At 56.8% G+C, this 18,448-nt stretch overlaps 2 protein-coding genes across 6 annotated transcripts; one reads left to right on the top strand and one right to left on the bottom strand.

Annotated features, from left to right (window-relative positions):
• Nucleotides 1-65: 65 nt before the first annotated feature.
• Nucleotides 66-12,335, top strand: Mad2l2 (mitotic arrest deficient 2 like 2). Of its 4 annotated transcripts, none has more exons than XM_087214643.1 (10): nucleotides 155-307; nucleotides 8,124-8,256; nucleotides 8,330-8,448; nucleotides 9,474-9,545; nucleotides 9,800-9,901; nucleotides 10,022-10,122; nucleotides 10,774-10,868; nucleotides 11,131-11,204; nucleotides 11,648-11,740; nucleotides 11,982-12,335. In XM_087214643.1, the coding sequence occupies exons 2-10, from the start codon at nucleotides 8,217-8,219 to the stop codon at nucleotides 12,021-12,023; spliced, it is 738 nt and encodes a 245-aa protein (XP_087070769.1). In that variant the 5' UTR covers nucleotides 155-307; nucleotides 8,124-8,216; the 3' UTR covers nucleotides 12,024-12,335. The 4 variants fall into 4 exon arrangements, with proteins under 4 accessions (XP_087070770.1, XP_087070769.1, XP_021099028.1 ...); XM_021243369.2 differs by lacking the exon at nucleotides 155-307 and adding an exon at nucleotides 7,731-7,863; XM_087214644.1 differs by lacking the exon at nucleotides 9,800-9,901 and having other exon boundaries at nucleotides 66-307.
• Nucleotides 12,336-12,405: 70 nt separating this feature from the next.
• Fbxo6 (F-box protein 6) lies at nucleotides 12,406-18,206 on the bottom strand. 2 transcript variants are annotated; one of them, XM_004863580.4, is made up of 7 exons: nucleotides 18,066-18,196; nucleotides 16,381-16,433; nucleotides 15,877-16,161; nucleotides 14,392-14,518; nucleotides 13,870-13,965; nucleotides 12,888-13,023; nucleotides 12,406-12,796 (listed from the first exon to the last, which is right to left on the bottom strand). In XM_004863580.4, the coding sequence occupies exons 3-7, from the start codon at nucleotides 16,139-16,141 to the stop codon at nucleotides 12,569-12,571; spliced, it is 852 nt and encodes a 283-aa protein (XP_004863637.1). In that variant the 5' UTR covers nucleotides 16,142-16,161; nucleotides 16,381-16,433; nucleotides 18,066-18,196; the 3' UTR covers nucleotides 12,406-12,568. The 2 variants fall into 2 exon arrangements, with proteins under 2 accessions (XP_004863637.1, XP_004863636.1); XM_004863579.4 differs by lacking the exon at nucleotides 16,381-16,433 and having other exon boundaries at nucleotides 18,066-18,206.
• Nucleotides 18,207-18,448: the final 242 nt, after the last annotated feature.

Genomic DNA, 18,448 nt, shown 5'->3' with positions numbered 1-18,448 from the left:
GAGGCGCCGGGCTGCAGGGCTGGGAGGAAGGGGGCGGGCACGGGGAGGGGCGGAGGCGGGGCAGAGGAGGGGCGCCGGGCCGTGGGCTCACTGCCCCCGCCGAGGGGCAGCTCCGGCCGGGCCGGGCCTCGCGCGCTCCCAGGCCGCGCGCCCTCGCCAGCTGCGCTCGGCTTTCGGGGCCGGTTCCCCAGAGGCTCAGCCGCCGCCGCTGCCGCGAGGGCGCGGGACAGACAAAGGAGGCAGACAAAGGCGGGCGCAGCCCCGCGGCCTGTGGGCACCGGGCAAGGCGGCCCCTGCTCCCGTTGCGGTGCGTACGAGCCGCGTCGGCGGGGCCCGGGAGCGCGGGACGGGCGGGGCGCGCGGGGTGCACATCTGGAGCGGGGCGGGAGCGCGCGACAAAGGGCCGCGGCGGGGGGCCCCTGGCGGACCCCAACAATGGATCGAGGCTGCGCGCTCAGACGGGGCCTGAGCCGGGCGGGGGCCGGCTGGCCCCCCAAAGGATTATTCCGCCTAGGCTGTCAAATGGGATGGAAGAAATGCCCGGGGCGGGGAGCGGCCGGGCTTTTGTAGCCTCGGAAAGTGCGCCGAGTGGGGGTGACTCTCCGAGAAATCGCTCTCGGGTGTGGGTGTACGGGAGTCTCCAAAGCGCCACTGCCTCACCTGGCCGCCGACAGCGCACCTGCGGCAGCCCCTCCCTGCCCCCACTGGGAAGGGAGAAAGACAACAACCCCAACACACGCTCGCGCACGCACACGCACGCACACACACAAACACACACACACGCACACACACGCGCGCGCCTGCTGCCACGCCCCGTCCAAAGCCGGCCCGGAGCTCAGCCCCGCGCAGTCTCCACAAAGCCAGCGCTGTGGGGCAGGCTCATCCATCACCACGCGGGGCGCTGCGTCCTGACGACCCCGGGAGTCCAGGAATGCTGAGTTATGGGTCCCGCGGCCCCCATAACTCACGAGCGGGTCAGCGGGGCCACCGGCACCGCCGAGATCAAAGCGCAGTGGGGCGGGACGCCGGCACGTGGGAGGCCGCGGTCGTGCCTGGCTCCCAGAGCTCCCCGGGCAGCTTCCACTGCGAGTAGTTTTTCTTTCTGGGGCACATGGCTCAGAGGATGGAGAGCACTGCCCTGCAGTCAGGCGAATGGCCCGAATTGCCCCTCTGGTGCCGTCCATCCTGTGTGGCCTTGACAGGTTGCTTGACCTCTCTGAGCTGACCATCATCCCGCACCCCCAGGCTCACAGCATTAAAGGCAGTGGCCTGGGTCAGAGATGATGGGAGCGCTCCAGAGAAATTAGCTGCTGTTATGGTAAGATTAGCATGGTGGGCACCAGCCTGGTGTGGTGAAGACTGCTGGTTATGTACTGGAAAGTTCAAATCTCTTTCCATGAATCCCCACTGAACACCTACTATGTGCTGCCGGAGCAAAAAGCACGGACTCCTGCTCTAGGGAGCTTAAGTTCTAGTGAAGGAGACAGAAGATAGCAGGTTAACCAATTTAAGGCTGGCAGTGATTAATGCTATGCAGAAAAATAAAGCACATTCAGGACAGATAGCATCCAGGGGAAGAGATCCGGCTTTGTGTGAGAACTTGAGGATGGGCTCTTTCGTGGGACAGAGTTTTGTGGCTGTTTTAATGGTATTGACTGTGGGGAGAATGATGCAGTTAAAGGGAAGAGCCAGTGCAAAGGTCCTGAGGCAGGAGAGTGCTTGGTGTGTGAGGCTGTAACAGCGCACGACAGGAGAGGAGTAGGCATAGGAGCTCAAAGCTCCTTTGGCTGCAGAGGGCATGGTAAGGGCTTTGGGTTCTTGGTCAGGACTGGGAGCCACTGGAAGGCTGTGGGCAGAGCAGAGATGGAACTAGGGTTTGAACAGATTCCCTCTGATTCCTAAGCTGTAGAATAGGTAGTGGTGGAGCTGAGACAACAGAAAAATCAGGGAGGGCCAGGGATTTACCTCAGTGGTTCCGTTGCTCGCCTTGCAAGCTCAAGGACCCGAGTTCTATCCCCGGTACCAAAACAAACAAACAGACAAACAAAAAATCAGAGAGACTGCTTAGGGACTGTGGCAGGAAAAGGTGACTGTGGGCTAGGCCTGGGAGGGGGAGTCCTGGTCATCTCCCCATTGTGGGACTGAATGCCTGACACCCACAGCTTACAGGAGGACAGGAGTATTTTGGCTCTCGATTTCAGGCCATTGTCAGCTGGCTCCAGGGCAGAAGTGGTAGGAATGGAAGGGCCCGGCAGAGGGAGGACCACGGAGGGTGGACAGTAGCTCGTTCCAGGCAGCAGGAAGTGAAGGGAGGAGCCAGGAGGGAGACAGACCCTTCCTGGTCAGGTCCCCAAGGACTCGCCTCTTCAGACCAGGGCCCACGTCACCCCAGCAATGAGTGTGGTCCCCCCGTGTTTCTATCCCCATGTTCAATCAGTTTCTATCTGCCCAACCACAATAGATCTAAACCCTAATGGGAGCAGCGGGGAGGGGGATGTGTTTCTCCCCATCAAGGACAAAAATATGGCCTGGAATTCAAGAACCAAAAAAGGGTGGGAGTGATGGCATACACCTGCAATCCTAGCATGCTGGAGGCTGAGACAGGAGGATTGCCATGATTTCAAGGCCAGCCTGGGCTACATAGCAAGACCCTGTCTCAAAAAACTGAAAAACCAAAACAGAACAAAACAAAAAACCCAGAAAGTGTGGGCGTGGTGGTGCATGCCTATAGTCCTAGGACTCTGGGAGGCTGAGGCAGGAGGATGGGAAGTGTGAGCTCAGCCTGGGCAAACAAAGCAAAACAACCAAAACCAAAAACCCAGGAGATAAACTCCGAGGACTCTGGTTCAGGGACTGCCATGGCTGTGGTCCAGTTGGGTGATCTTTTGACAAGTTTGGATTCTGTGTTCTGGGTTCTTTCAGAGTGACCCAGTGGGGAAAGGTAGATGCTAGGATGTCAGGAGAGGCCGGGCTCCTGTCCCATCCAGTTATGGTGACTTTGGGCCTTGACGTCCTCATCTGTGAAATGGGAGAGTTGAATGGCCAACAGGAGAGAGGATAAACACATGTGGGAGAGCTCCACAAAAGGGTATTTTGGGGCCATAAAGAGGAATGAAATACAGTATATGCCACAACCCCAAGGGACCTTGAACACATTATGCTATGTGAAACAAGCAGCGAAAAAGGACAGGATCATGTGGTTACATTTGTATGATGAGTTCAGAACAGGCACGACCAGAAGCAGAAAGAATTGGTGGTTGCCAGGGGCCAGGGGAAGGGGACAGTGGAGTGGCTGCTAGTGAGTTTAGGGTTTTTCTTTCTGGAGTGGTGTGGCTGTTTGGAATTAGTGGTGAGGGATGCATGATTTTGTGGCTGTAGTAAAAATTACTGCATTGCCCACAATAAAGGCATGGACTTTATGGTTTATGAATGATATCTCAATAAGATCTTTTTTTTTTTAATGCCTTTTTTTGGTATCTTGGATCGAACTCAGGACCTCAGGACCTTGCACTTGGGAAGAAGCCTCAGTGCCGCTGAGCTAAATCCCTGGCCTATGCATTTTTTTTTTTTTTTTTTTTTTGAGACAAGATCTCACGATGTAGTTCAGGCTGGTCTTGAACTCACAGTGTAGCCCAAACTAGCCTTGAACTCGTGAGCATCCTCCTGCCTCAGCATCCTGAGTGCTGGGATTATGGGCATGCGTGCACCGCCAAGTCTGGCAACAGGAAAGAAGCTTTTTAAAAAAGTGACAGTTGAATTTTTTTTGTACCAGGGATCGAACTCGGGGCCTTGTGCTTTCGAGGCAGGCGGTGGAACCACTGAGCTAAATCCCCGGCCCTAAAAAGTGACAATTGAAAGCTGGTTGTGGTGCTGCCTGTAATCCCAGCAGTCAGAAGGCTGAAGTAGGAGGATCACCCCCAAATTCCAGACCAGCTTGGGCTATACAGTGAGTTCAAGGCCAGCCTGAACTACAAAGTGAGAACTTGTCTCAACCCCCGCCCCCCCCAAAAAAAGTGGCAGTTGAGCTGAGTCAGAGGTCCTTGTGGTTCAGGTTGGCTTCAGAGGATCCGACAGCTTGGGTCCGAGGTCAGCAGTGGACCTCAGGATCAGGGTGGTTGTGCAGGCCCCATGCTAGGAAGCCAGGTGCGGGGATGGGTGCTGCCTTTCTTCCTTAGGCAACTGGAGATGCGCGCCATTCCTGGGGGGCTGCCTTGGGAAATGGAAGTGGTGAAGGGGCTGCAGCCAAGCATGGTTTGAATGGGATTTTGCGAAGTGGCCTTGTTCAGACTGGCTGCTCTGGGGGCTTAAATAGTGTATGTAGGGCCGGGGATTTAGCTCAGTGATTCTGCTGCCTGCCTCGAAAGTGCAAGGTCCTGAGTTCGATCCCCGGTACCGAAAAAAAAAAAATAGTGTATGTAGCATTGTCACAACAACAATTAGTGGCAGGTCTTATGTACTTTATATTTTCAAAGATGATGTCATTACTCATCTCTATGAAATTGGACCCATTATTCCATTTTACAGGTGAGAAAACCGAGGTTCAGTGAGGGAAGAGGCTCTCAGCTGCTTAAAGGACCATGCTGGGGAGGGAAGCAGCTGAGTGTGGGGCACCATAGGGACCATTCCACAGTCTGGTTTTGTTTCTTTCCTAACGGCACTTGGGGTTGAACCCAGTTCCTTCCTAGTGAGCTAAATCTCTATCCCTTTAGAATTTATTTTATTTTATTTGAGACGGGGGTCTCACTAAGTCCATAAGCTGCCCAGGCTGGACTCAAACTTGGGCTCCTCCTGCCTCAGCCTCCCAGAGTGCTGGGATAACAGGCATGCACCACCATGCCTGGCCTTTGATTTGCTTCTGAAAACAGCTCTTCTCTGCCAACAACCACCTACTGTGCAGGCATGGAAAGGGGATGTCTTTGATCCTGTGCAGACCCAGCTGGAGTTCAAGTTGGGCAAGTGACAGTAAGCCATAGCTGCCTTCAGCTTCTTCCTCCGTCGAGCTTTCATTCACTCATCTAACATAACCTCTCTGAGCACCTGAGTTTGCCCGGGCACCGGTGATTGCTGAGCTCAAAGAATGAAGGAGGCTTGGGCCCTTTTTGTGGGAGTTCCAACTGGCTGGGCCCTGGAGCATCCGGGTCTCATGGGATTGTCACCAGGCTGTGTGGCTCACTCCCTCTGGTCCCCCTCCCAGCCCCGTGGGTTTTGGTATCCTGGGGACCCTAAGCAGGAAGGGGGCTGGAGAAGCATCTTAGGGGTCTGGCTCCTTCACTTCGCTCCCGTTGTTTTACCCAGTTCTCTCATTGTGGGTTTGCTCAGCAGACCCCGACGCCCCCATGCCCGAGCTGGGCTGCTGCTCGCTCACTTTCTTACAGCTGCCTTCTGTCTTTTCCGTTTCAGTGTCTCGTGGGAGTGATCGTCCCTCCTTCCCCATTGCAGGCCCTCAGGGACCTGATCCAGTTGGCAAATAAGCTCTCTCCTCCTTCACATGCATCCTTCCCTCCCTGCCAGCCTCCTACATATTGTCAGTATGGTGGAGACATGCAAATAACTTTGAAAAACAGCCTCCCAGGAAATGGGAATTCAACAATATAATAAATTAACCCCATCATGGAATCTGGGTCCCACGGCCATCCATCACGCTGATGCGATTAAGATATGAAAAACCAGATGTCGCTGAGCCGTATGCAGAGCCCCCCTCCCTGGCCCCTCTGCCTTTGCACTTCCCCTCCCCCCAGGATTTGCCCCCCTCCCCATACCCCAGACTGCCACTGCTCCTGCAGCCTCCAGAGGGAGCGAAGGACTTTCACTTTCCCCAGTAACCCAGCACGCGCCATTAGAAAGGAAGTTCCTAGGAGCCCAGGTCTGCAGACCACAGAGCTGTTAGCTGGCTCTGTGTGATAATGGGGCTCTACAGGGCCTGATGTGGATAGGGTCCCCAAGTCTGGAGAAAGGCCGCAGTGCCCCAAATGTGCTGCCAGCAGACCTTCAATTAATTGCATCCATTTCTGAAACAAAACCAGCATCCCTTCAGGGTTAACATTGCAATGTGGCAAAATGCAAACTGCTGTGGCGATTCCCACACTTTCTTGGGCATCCAGGCCCCTGGGGAGCTTGTTAAAGGACCAGTGCCCTGCTGCGCACTCTGATCTGGTAGGGCCAGCCTTGGGTTTAATAGGCTCCCTGGGGAGGCCATGCAGATTTCCTGCATTTTGAGAAATACCCCAGGACATTCCTGGCTTTGTTGGCCAGGTTACTTATTCCCTTCCCATTAGAAGTGTGGAGATGTAGTTTTGAAGGCGTGTGAGAGAAGGGAGGCTGCAGGTCCAATAATGAGCTACAAACGGTCCACATTCCTGGCTGCATCTGTGTACAAACAGACAAACGGGACTCTTAACGAGCTCTCAGGTCCCTGGAGCTCAGAGACAAAGCCTTCTGGTCCTGACTTGCTGGCATGACTTCACACCCGCTCCTCTGATCTTAGATCTCCCATCTGTCAAATATGGGGGGCAATAAATAAACGGAAACCCCCATGTCTGAATAGGCCTAGGAGCTGGGTTTGTATCCACGTGTGTGACTTTAGTGAGCATGGGAACATCTCTGGGCCTGTTTTACATCTATAAAGCAGGGCTGTAAAATGGATACTTAGTTCCTAAGGCTAGTGTAAGAATGAAGGAAATCAGAGTTTGACTTTACTAAGTCCTCCACCCAGGGTAGTAATTATTTTAATATTAATATTATTATTATCTTGGAGGGCCTTTCTGACTCTTCTAGACAGTCTCGGGTAGGTTTCTTCATTTGGTTCTTCGAAAGGAGGGCAATTGTAGCCACTTTCGTGTGGTAAATTAACCTGAGGATTTACCGAGGTAACTCACGGACACAGTCCAGTGCCTAGCACTAGGAAGAGGGGAAGTTTTTTGTTTTGGTTTCTTTTTTGAGACAGGGTCACCCAGTGTAGTTCGGGCTGACCTCCAAGTCGCCACCATTCTTTGACCTCAGGCTCGCGAGTGCTGAGATTACAGGCGTGTGCCACCACACCCTTTTTTTTTTTCCGGTACCGGGACTCGAACTTAGAACCTTGTGCTTGTAAGGCAGGGGTGGCGCCGCTGAGCTAAATCCTTGGTACGAGTTAGGCATACATAATAACACTCATCATTGGAAATTTGCACCCGTACATGGTACATACCCCACGCATGATTTGAACCAGGGAAGTTTTACTCTTGGGCGGTCCAGTCTAGCGACTCTTGGTTCGGAGTAGGGTTGGGGGTGGGAGCGACCCAAGGGTACCTCCCGTCCTCCCCTGGCCCCTCCCCCGGCCCCTCCCCCAAACCGTCGGGTTCCCCTTCGGCGGAGCAGAGAAGTGTCTGAGGATGTCAGCAGGGGTCGCTGCCCTGAATCCCCAGCTGTGCCCTGCACAGGTTGCTCACCGCTACTCCCACCCCCTTCCAGCGCCTCCTAAAGCGAGAGACGCAGTGGAGGGGAAAAGGCATAGCGATGCTGCGTGGACGCCCAGTAGTCCTTTGGCGCGTCCAGGTGAAGTGCAAGGGAGGTCTCAGCCCATGTAAGGGCTTTGGGGTAGCAGTCAACCAGGGCTGGCCCCGCCCCGCTGCGGCCCCGCCCCCGCTTCCTCCTGTTCCTGCTTAGTAGCTGCCTCCTCCCCGTCTAGCATTAGGCTCCGCCCACTGAGGACCGGGTTGGGTGGCTCAGGGGTGGGCGTGGCTAACGGCGGCGCTAGGACACGCCCAGCGCCGCGGACGTCACGGAGCGGCGCCGAGGCGGCGCGTTGATTGAGCGCTAGGCGGGAGTGATCGGTTCGGCGGTCCCGGGGCTCGGACCCAAACCCAGGCGGGGACGTAGGGCGAGGTAGCGGAGAGGGGCGGGATTCCCTCAGGGGAGGGATCTGGCCGGGTAGGAGGTGGGACCCCCCCCCCCCCCCGCCGGGCTTCGCCTTCCCGGTGTCCGGCTTTGCGCTCCGGGCCCTGCGCCTCCAGGTGTTTTCCTCCGGCCCCGCGCAGTTTGCTCGCACAGCTGCGTTTCCCTGCACCCCGTCCGGGTAGACCGAGGCCGATCGGGGCGCGGCGGTGCCCCCAGGCCGTGACACCTATGTGGGGGCTCTTTCGCAGCTGTCCTGATCCGGGCAGAGGGGGCGCCCTGCTTCGGCCTCCCCACACCGAGGCGAACCACCCGGCCCCCGCCCCCAGGTCACGGCAGCCAGGATGACCACGCTTACGCGACAGGACCTCAACTTTGGCCAAGGTAGGGAGGCTGCGCCTGCGGGCAGGGGTGCGCGTGGGGTGGGGGTTCCGAGCACCGTGTCTGCCCTTTGCAGTGGTGGCCGACGTGCTCTGCGAGTTCCTGGAGGTGGCCGTGCACCTGATTCTGTACGTACGTGAGGTCTACCCGGTGGGCATCTTCCAGAAGCGCAAGAAGTACAATGTGCCGGTGCAGGTGAGTCCCACCTGGCCCGGTTGTGGGCCTCAACGCCCTGTGGGGTCTGGGGCGCCAGGTTGGGGCCAGTGCGCGCCCCAGAACCTCAGTATGAGTAAAAGGCGGATTTTTTTAAAGTTTGCACTTTCAGGCCCTCTCATTTCCCAGCAGCCAGAGGGCCCGGCATCCTCCCACACCTCCTAACAAAAGGGAATCCCCTGACCAGTAGTTAGAGACCCAGGACTCGAGGGCATGGCAGTATTTTAAGAGCTTCTGCACCTCGGAAATTAACTGCAGGAGAGGATTCCCGCAAATTTCCAGCACTTTCTCTTTCCCCTTATCTGATCTAGATGGGGGCCTATGGTTAAAAGGCAGACAAAGGCCAGGGTTTTATGTTAGTGGTTCCGCCTGCCTTGCAAGCACAAGGTCCCTAGTTGGATCCCCGTACCAACAACAACAACAAAAAGAAGGCACTCAGTAAACAGAGTAAATGAATCCTGGAAGGTCGTAGTAGTTTAAAGAATACTTAGGGAAAAGGAAACACGGATTTACATCTATTGAGGATCCACCCTGTACTATTTACTTATCTCATTGAATCCTTTGTCTTTATGAGATCTTCACAGATGAAATAATTGAAGCCCAGAAGGGTTAAGTAATTTGCCTGAGACCACACAGCATTATAAGTGCTTAATTTTTGAACTGTGATTAAATTTCTGAGATCCTTTCTCATAGCCCATGTGCATCCCATACGTACAACTTTGTGTACAACTGTGGGACTTTTCAGACTTGGGGAGCCCATGGACCTGACAGTGGGAGCCCCTAATGCTATATTAAATGCTAAGGTTGAAGTTGAAATTTTGACTTTGAATTTCTCTCCATCATGGGGATAAATTCACAATTCTTAGCCCCCTGATGGAAAAGGGGGTCCCTGGGCAGCATGCTCTAGGTAGAGCTGCTCGGCTTCTGTCCAAAGGTAAGTGATGACAGAGGGTGTTGATGGATTCCCTGTCTGTGCTTCCGGCCTCAATGCCATGTGGTTGTGACAGATGTCCTGCCATCCGGAGCTGAATCAGTACATCCAGGACACGCTGCACTGCGTCAAGCCACTCCTGGAGAAGGTGAGGGGTACCAGGGCCTTCTAGCCATGTCACCCCCAATCTGTTCCTCTGTGCCTGTGGGTCCACTCTGGGATGGGTGATGCTGGGCCTCTTGGAGTCGCCCAGACTCTAACACCCAGAAGCCCGCACTCTGGAGACCCCCCCGCCCATCAGGTGGGCCATATTTGGGGGAGCTCCCAGATAAGTGGGGTGATTCTGAGTGGGGGCTGCCCAGAGGGTTCCAGAATTTTCCCATGTCTGCCCCCTACCTATAGTTCTGTCCTGGCTGGGCCATCACAGTTTCCCCTGCTGCTGTCCTGGGGCCTGGATGGGAGCCAGCCATCCTCTCCTCCCAGCCTGGACCACTCAGTCCAAAGGTGCTGACTCCAACCCCTCCAACCCGATCTCTGGGTCTCAGGCAGCTGAGGGCTGGGAGGGGTGGGGTACGACTGTGGGTCACATGGCTCTGGCTGGAAAGGGGACTCCTGTCTTTGCAGAACGATGTGGAGAAAGTGGTGGTGGTGATTTTAGATAAAGAGCATCGACCTGTGGAGAAGTTTGTCTTTGAGATCACTCAGCCTCCCTTGCTGTCCATCAGGTGAGCTGGCTGGTGGAATCTGCTGGTTGGTGTGTGCTCTCTAGTGTGACCCCTGCTGCTAAAGAGCCCTTAACTTTAAGGGGCCAGGAGGAGAGATGACTAACTGTGGCATTTATGGCTGAGTCCTGGCTGGCCACACTGCTGTGGATGGCACACAGGTGACATATAGACACCTTCCTGGGTACAACAAAGCATCTTGACATTGGTCAATACTAGCCCAGCCCCATGTTATATAGAAGGAGAAACCATGGTCCAGAGGAATGACGGTGCCATCCAGTGTTACCCCAGTGGTGGCAGAGCAGGGAACAGGTGTCCAGTCCATGGTACAATAGAAGCTGACCCTGGTACATGGGTGTTGGCCAGCTGTCCACTTCTTATGAGGCCAGTGCACTAGAATCTGGCACCAACCTGTTCCCACTGGCTGTGTGGCCTCCTGGTATGTGAAGAGGCTTGGGCTATGTCCTGCTTCTCTCCCTCAGCTGCACATAGAACCTCCTAGGCCCGCTGTGCCTTCCTCCATTGTGTATCTGGGCTGGGATGGCCAGCACCCTCAGAGGCACTGCAGGGCCCTAGGTCAGCTTTGGCAGGGTGGGGGTGCCTGCCGGGGGCCAGGGGAACCTGCAAGATGGAGATCTCCTTTCTTGTCCCCAGTTCTGACTCCTTGCTCTCCCATGTGGAGCAGCTGCTCCGAGCCTTCATCCTGAAGATCAGCGTGTGTGATGCTGTCCTGGACCACAATCCCCCAGGTGTGCGCACTCTCCTTCACATATAATTGCCTTGGGCTGTGCCAAGTGTCTCTCCCTTCCTGCCCCTCAGAACCACCTACTCTAGGCAGCCTACTAGAGTCCCCCTGGCTTCAGTTTCCTGCTGCCTGTGTCTTTTCCCAGCACTTGGCTAGAAAGACGTTGCACTACAAGGCTGCCAAGGCAGTGAGCACAAGGGAAGAGGCCAGCCCAATGCAGGCCTGGGGGAGCCTGGCCTTGATTGACCCCATTTCCGCCTCTCCAGGCTGTACCTTCACCGTCCTGGTACACACGAGAGAAGCTGCCACTAGAAACATGGAGAAGATCCAGGTCATCAAGGTGAGATGAGACTGCTCTATGGGTGGCCAGGGAAGCGGTTGAGGGCCACAGTTCCAGGTGGGTAGGGTATCACCAATGGCCAGTGTCCTTGTGTGCTGCTTACATTAGTACCTTGCACCCGACAGTTTCTGTGGGTCAACCACGTGGACACTCTCCTGGTCATTGTTCCCTCTGGTTACCTAGAGCTTGGAGGAGCCCAGATGGAGCCACATGTGAGCTGCCAGCTCATCCTGGTTCTTCCCAAGTGGGGTTTTCAAGGGAGGGGTCCTTGCCCAGCAGCTTCTGGATGGGTGCTGGGGGCTGTTACATCACTTAGGTTCCTGGCCACCCTGGTGGAGGCACCTGTGAAGCTGCATTGCAGGCAGCTCCCTGGGGATTCTAAGGACCCTAGCTCTGGAGGAGAGGGACAGCCAAGCATGCCCTCACTATGATCCCCTCCCTAGGACTTCCCCTGGATCCTGGCAGATGAGCAGGACGTCCACATGCACGATCCCCGGCTGATACCCCTAAAAACCATGACATCAGACATTTTAAAGGTGAGCTGCAGGGGACCAAAGAAGGTTTATTTAGGAGATGCTTAGGAGGTGGGGCCCAGAGCTGAGGCCTGGCCAGAAGGCTTGCCATTCAAGGCTTAGGGGACAGGGTTAGGGATGCCTGGCGTGAGGCTCCCCCCATCTCTCCCTTCCCCTCCATCCTGGCTTTGCCGACTTTTGGTAGCGATCTGTCTGCCAGCAGCCCTGGGTGGTCCCCCTCACTGCAGCACTTTCTTTCTATTAGATGCAGCTCTACGTGGAAGAGCGAGCTCATAAAAGCAGCTGAGGATGAGCCTGCACCCACTGATGCCACGACTGTCGGACTCTGGGGACCCAGCTGCGACAGCGGTGTGGGCCCTGCCTCCAAGTGCTCTTACTGCCCCTGTGCAGGTGCCACCCTCCAGCTAGGGCTGCCCAAGTCCACTTGGTTTCATGGAGGAGGCATCTCCAGGAGGGCAGAGAGGGATGCTGGGACCTCAATTTCCCATCTCTTGGGGCTCAACCGGCCGACACGGTCTGTCTCAAATACTGTGAGTTGTTTTAATAAAGTGCCCCAAGGGCTGGCTGGGGTGTCTCTCCGAGGGACAGGTACAACCAGGTGAACCTGGGAAGGTTGCTTCTCTAGCAGAGTGCCACCCCTGTCACAATCCACACAATCAACCCTAGGCTGGTTTCACTGAAAACATTTATTATAACAAAACACCAGCACCAGTGTGACCGTAAGTTTCCAGCAGCTGGGGGAACTGACTGCCTGCTGCTGGCCCAGCTCTCGCCTGGAGGGACCTGCAGCTGACCTGGATAGAGGATGGACGAATGATGGCCAGGCGACTGTCATCGGGCAGACAGGTGAGAAGGCACCTGGGCAGCTTCCTCCACCCCTACATTGTCAGACACCGCGGCAGATGGGGCTGGCTTCCTGGCCATCTTGTTGCTAACAATGATGCTACTGTTGGTGACCCTGGGCCCATACCAGCCTGCCCAGAACTGGGTGTCGTGGCCCCCGTGCTGGAAGAGGATGTGGCGGACGCCTGGAGGGTAGTCTGAGAAGGTGTGGGAGACCTGGGGGAAGGCGGAGAGGTGACCACCGAGGAGGGAGATGCAGAGCTTGCCAGGTTGGGAGGAGTTGGCGGGGGGGTGGGCGCAATCTCACCTCTGTCCACGAGGCATCGTTCCATTGCTGGATGGTCACAGGCGGGGGCTCGAAGGAGGCCAGGGTGATGTAGTCGGCTGAAACCAGCTGGACTCGTATCTGGTAGGTGCAGCCGCAGTCTCTTCTGGCGGCGAACCTGGGGGCGGTGGGGAGAGCTGTGTGTTAAGCCCCCTCGCTGGCCCTGGGGACAGACAGAGGCAGCAGGCCCACACACCGGAGCCACTTCGTTTCCTGAGCTTGGCCCCTCTGCCCACCAGCCTGCCAGGGCCCGGCCAGCTTCGGTGGCCTCTCTGTCCCTCCTCGCCCAGAGAAGGCCATTATCCATGCGGGGCCTAAAAGGGCAACTTTTGGGGAAATCCTACTGAAGAGGTGACCTTGAAAAGCATGAGGCCCTATTTGTCCCAGCCATGTCACCTGTGCATCGCAGTGTATGGGACGTCCAGGTGGGGGCTGCACAGAGCTCAGCCCTGCAGGGATACCCTTAGGCCTCACCCCTCTTCTCTCGGAGTGCTGCCTGGGCCCTGGGTGGACTGGGGTCCAGATCCGCGTGGCCCAGGCCAGAGCCTTGCAATTGGTTCTGTGCCCAGAGTATCGACTCGAGAAAGAGCTGCATGCTGGGTGGCTCAGTGGCACGGTGGGTGTTCTGGACACTCAGGGTCCTGGGTTCAAGCCCCAGGACTGCACAGAAAAAAACATCATGGGGCGGGAAGGAAAAACATGGGCAAGAAGCTGTGAAGTTTCCACAAAGTCCAGGGAGGCCTGGGGTGCTCTTCCTGTTAGGGGCCTTCGCTGGCAGGCCTCAGTCTCCATCTGCAGCCTGGTGGGTCATATCCTGCTGGGGACCTCACAGGCACTGGGTGTCGGGAGAGGGAGGGCGGGGCCAGGCCGCCGAGCTCTAGGACAGGCTGCATGCAGAGTGGGCACTTGCTGTGGGTTCTCTGAGGAGGGGAGGATGTGGAACGTGGGGATGCAGGCCACTCACCAGTCCTTCACCTCGATGTCGGGCCGAAACGTGTCCAGCAGCTCCTCCCAGTAGCCCTCAGCCTTGAGGTCCACCATCTGGGACTTGAGGCACAGCCTGGGGAGTGGGGGGCGGGGCTGTGTGCAGGAGTGCTATGCAGGGCCCTCTCTTGTGGCCCTGGCAGCCCCCAGGGGACCAGGGAGGTCAAAGGGACCCTGGGCCCCCCCCTGACCACCATAGCAGACCCATGGGAAGCATAGGGCCCATGTGACCCCTGATCCTAGCTTGGGGACACCTGGAGGACACCCGGACTTCCCTGCCCAGTTGGCTCCCGGCTACCTGAACCCAATCTCTTCACCCACTGCCCAGTGCACTTCCCTGGAAGCTGGGGGCTTTGGGCGTGTTTGGGAACCGCCACCCTCCAGCTTCCAGAGACCCTCACCTGGCCTGAGGTTTGGCAAAGGTGTCCCGACCCGTGTCTGTCTGTGTGGTCCGGTCCCCCCGCCACCCTCTGTGCACAGGCCTGGTCTGCTCAGTCCTCACCCATAGGAGGTGACAAAGTACTTCTTGACTTTGGGGTCAGGAAAGTCTGTGCCATGGTCCCCAGGGAGCCTCTCCACCTTCCACTGGTTCCCCTGGTTGGCGTCAAGTTCCCAGGATTCCATGTTCTCTAGGAAAAGCGGAAGCCATGGTGAGGTTCCATCGATGTGTGTTTTCTTTTTCTGTGGTGCTGGGAATTGGATGCAGGGCCTCACAGCCCAGCCCCTCTGTAAATCTCAAGTCCTGGCCTGGGAGGAGAGGGTACTGCTCGGGTTCCTCTCTGGACGTGAGGTTTGCTGTGCTCAGCTTTCTGGGGCTGCAGACACCCAGGGTTCATCATCTTGTTCCTTCCCAAGGGCACTGCAGCCAAGGTCAGCACTCTACCTGCCCAAGGGCCCTGGAGCTCCCCAACAGTGCTTAATTCCCCATTATCGGCTCTGGCTGGGGACTTGCTCCCTCCCACTCTGTCCCCAGCTGGCATGCCTCCTAAAGTCGGCATGGGAACAACAAAAATGATAAAACAACCCTTTCCTCACGCCTATGCTGCCATGGGGCTCCAATACGCAAGTTTCAGTTCTTAAACTATATGAGGAAGGACCCTTAACAGTGCTGACCCCAGGGCTGCTGGGACTTCCAACCATAGGACAAGACCCTAGGGGATGGGAGAGAGGCCTGCCCCAAGGGTTTGTCAGTGGGTCAGGGGAGCCTGCTGTTGGGACATGACTCAGATACTTGGTGCCTAGGGTCGAGGTACCAGATGGAGGCCCAGGATAGCAGTTCATGGCCCTGTGTCCATGAAGGTCATCTGTTAGGTGGGTCCTCTTTCAGACTGAGCTCTGAGGACCTAGAAAAGCCACCGTGCTTCCCTGCCAAGCTGTCCAGAACCACCATAGGGAGACCTGTTTCAAACTGATGGGGGTTTCCAGGAGCTGGCCCAGTGCTGAGTTTAGGGCTGGGCACAGTGGCCTGAGCAGCCTGGGCTAACTGGATGGCCGCAGGGCCGGGCACCAGACCAGGTGCAGACTGCTAGTGCTGGTGCTGGAGCTGGCTGGCTGGGCAGCTCTGGAACAGAATCTAGGACAGGTGGGGAGATTAAGTGTCTGGTGTCACCTGCAGGGCCTCCGAGAGAGCCTGAGGCTTCATCAGCCAGGCCCAGACCTCAGAGGTGGCGGTCAGGATCTCTGGGGAAGCCATGCCTCTTGGGGACCAAGGCGCTCCACCTACCAAATGCAGCACAACCTAACTGTCAGGCTGACTTCTTGGGATCCTAGATGGTAAGGGCTCTGAGTGCACAGACAACTCAGTGGGAGCTGGAGCTGCAAGGAGCACATGCCCCAGACATAATAGGTGCTGAAGAAGCGAGGGCATGTGGCAGGCAGTAGGGGTCTGAGAGCACAACAGGCAGTGGGAACTGCAGGTGCAAAGGCCTTGAGGTCTAGGAAAGGGAAGGAACGGCTGCAATAGCAGCCCCCGCCCACCTCAGCCCACCTTCAGCACAGGGGTTGTGCAGGAGGTTCCTTCGGAGGCTGCACAGGAAGTAGAAGACCTTCCAGTCGGCCACAGGCTGGTCCCAGTCCTCGGTGATGAAGCCCTCGAGGAGGCACCTGCGCTTCCAGAGGGTCATGAGGTCGATGAGGTCCCGCCAGAGGCTGCAGACCAGACGACAGCGCAGCAGCAGCTGGCGGGCAGGCACGTGCATGAAGAGCTCCAGCAGGATGTTCTCGGGCAGCTCGTTGATGCCGATGGGGTCCATGGCACGTGCGATGCATAGGCCTGCGTGGGGACAGTGGTGAACCTCAGCCAGGAAGGAGGTCCCTTGGGTGCCTAGGGACTGACTCCTCTACTCCTGTGTCCTCTGTCGTGCAGTTGAGGCGACGGGGGTCTCTGAGGACCCTTCTCATATGCAGGAGTGGTCCCAAGCTGTGTACATTTGGAAGACTACAATAAAAATATGAAAGTCCCTAGGGACAGAGTGGAATGTGTGATGCGCACCTGTAGTCGCAGCTCCTCCTACTCAGAGGTGGAGGCAGGAGGAGTTGGAGCCCCTGTCACAAAAAGAGAAAAGTTAAAGGCTAAGGACAATTTTTTTTTTTTGTACCGAGGATTGAATTTAGGACCTTGTGCTTGCCAGGCAGGCACGCACCACTGAGCTACATCCCCCGCCCCCCATTAAAAAATAATTGCCTCTTTTTTTTTTTTTTCAGTACTGGAAAGTGAACCCAGCGTCTTTGTCCTGAGGTACATCCCCAATCCTTTTAAAATTTTTAATCTTGAGATAGGTTCTTACTAAATTTTGAGGCTGGGCCCAAACTCCTCCTGCCTCAGCCTGCCACACCACTAGGAATTGCAGGAATGTACCACCAACCCCTGCCAGCCTTGCTTCATTTGGAAGCCAGTTGAATAGGTGACCTGTAAGATTTTGCTGAGGCCTGTGGATTCCGTGAGGGTTTGGCTGACTGTCCTGTACTAATGCCGAGAGTTCCCCGTCAGAGTATAAATCTGGTTGTGGTGGAGGGAATGCTGCTGGGAAACAGCTTCCCTACCCTTAGGTGCTCCTGGGGCCCCAAGCCAGATGAGGTGCCACGCCCAGGAGGGTCACAGCATGGAGGACTCCAGAGGAGGCAGGAATCTGCAGCAAGGGGACCTCAGGGCGGGGGTGGCTCAGGCAGGCTCAGGGCCCTCACAGAGGGGCCTTATCTGCCCACACCTGGGGGACAGGATGTGCTCCCCACACACAGGGAACAGGAAGCTGATGGTCTCTTCTGCTCGTCCATTGAGATGCGGCCCCCAAAGCAGTTCAGTCTCCTGAGAGGCCCTCTCCCAGGAACGGGTGGGTGTGCACTCTGGCTTTCAGCAGAGTAAAAAGGATAGGCGGACAAGCAAAGTACCTGTGCCCTGTGGGAAATGGCTGGTTGGGAAGCCGGCCCACACCGCCACCCAGGCAAGGTCTGAGCGCAAGCAGTTTTTAAAAACAAAACCTAGCTGGGAGGGCTGAGGCATGCCTGGAATCCTAGCACTTGGGAGTTGCTGAGGCAGAAGGATCATAACTAGTTGGGCGACATAGTTAGACCCCATCTGGAAAAAATAAAATAAAAAGGGCTGGGCATGTAGCTCAGTGCAAAGGCCCTGGGTTCAATCTCAGGTACAGGGGGAAAAAATCAGGCAATTTAAAACAGCTGACAAGCCGGGCATTTAGCTCACTGGCGCCGCGCCTGCCTCTCAAGCGCAAGGTCCTGAGTTCGATCCCCGGTACCGGGGGAAAAAAAATTTAAAGAAAAGAAAACTGCTGACAACCTCTAAAAGCACTGTAAACCAAATTAAGTCACAGGGTTCCGTGGTGGAGGGGTACTGGGTACAAAGGGATTCCCATTGTGAGATCCAGTCTGCGTCATACCCCTCCGAACCTCACCCCATCCCACGCCACCCCCGCCACCCGGGCGGGAGACAAGGCCCGCACAGGGGCGGAAACTGTGCGGGGGGCGGTCACACTGTGCTCACTGGTGCCTTGGCTGTCCTGAGCTGGCCTGTCCCACTCCCTGCCACCCCCGAACCGGGGGACAAGGCCCTGGGAGCCGCGGGACCGCCAGGGCACGCGCCCGGGCACGGCGTCCGCAGCTCTACGACCGCCCGCGCCCCCGCCCCGCCCCGCCCCGCCGGTTCCCCCGAAGGGTCGCGACCTGAGCGCGGGACCGGGCAAGCGCCCCGGCAACAGTTCCGGTAGCCGCGGCTCGGGCCTCGGCGACGTCGCCTCTCGCCCCGCCCCGACGGTCCTTCTGCGTCATGCGCCGTGGGACACCAGCGCCCCCTGCGGCCGCAGCACCCACCTCTCCCAGCCAGGAAAGCCAGCCTCGGTTCTCCTTTTATCTGTTCTCCCTGGGCAGACGGAAGTGGGACAGTCCCCGGCTCTGGAACCACCCACAGATCCCTCCCTGAGAGCCCCAGGCAACCAAAGAGCCGGTAAAAACCTCTTCCGGGTTTGCTCCAGACTCTGCATGAATTCTTTCTTTCTACGAGGGTTATGAAGCATCGTTTTCAGGCAACCACCAAGGGTTTTCCTGGC

Source organism: Heterocephalus glaber, unplaced genomic scaffold (genome assembly GCF_053883595.1).
Source record: "Heterocephalus glaber isolate CG9 unplaced genomic scaffold, H.glaber_assembly_v1.0 deba00001447, whole genome shotgun sequence".
Classification (NCBI taxonomy): domain Eukaryota; kingdom Metazoa; phylum Chordata; class Mammalia; order Rodentia; family Bathyergidae; genus Heterocephalus; species Heterocephalus glaber.
Note: the sequence above shows the minus strand (reverse complement) of the source record. Positions and strands in the feature narration are given on the sequence as shown.

What these genes read in the sequence shown, in the direction of transcription:
- Mad2l2 (XM_087214643.1), top strand. Translation starts at nt 8,217, where the DNA reads ATGACCACGCTTACGCGACAGGACCTCAACTTTGGCCAAG. An exon ending in TCAAGCCACTCCTGGAGAAG is followed by an intron (nt 9,546 to 9,799) that starts GTGAGGGGTACC and finishes CCCTACCTATAG; the next exon opens with TTCTGTCCTGGCTGGGCCAT. An exon ending in CCTGGACCACAATCCCCCAG is followed by an intron (nt 10,869 to 11,130) that starts GTGTGCGCACTC and finishes CCGCCTCTCCAG; the next exon opens with GCTGTACCTTCACCGTCCTG.
- Fbxo6 (XM_004863579.4), bottom strand. Translation starts at nt 16,141, where the DNA reads ATGGACCCCATCGGCATCAACGAGCTGCCCGAGAACATCCTGCTGGAG. An exon ending in GCACAACCCCTGTGCTGAAG is followed by an intron (nt 14,519 to 15,876) that starts GTGGGCTGAGGT and finishes CGCTTTTCCTAG; the next exon opens with AGAACATGGAATCCTGGGAA. An exon ending in GACATCGAGGTGAAGGACTG is followed by an intron (nt 13,024 to 13,869) that starts GTGAGTGGCCTG and finishes CACCGCCCCCAG; the next exon opens with GTTCGCCGCCAGAAGAGACT.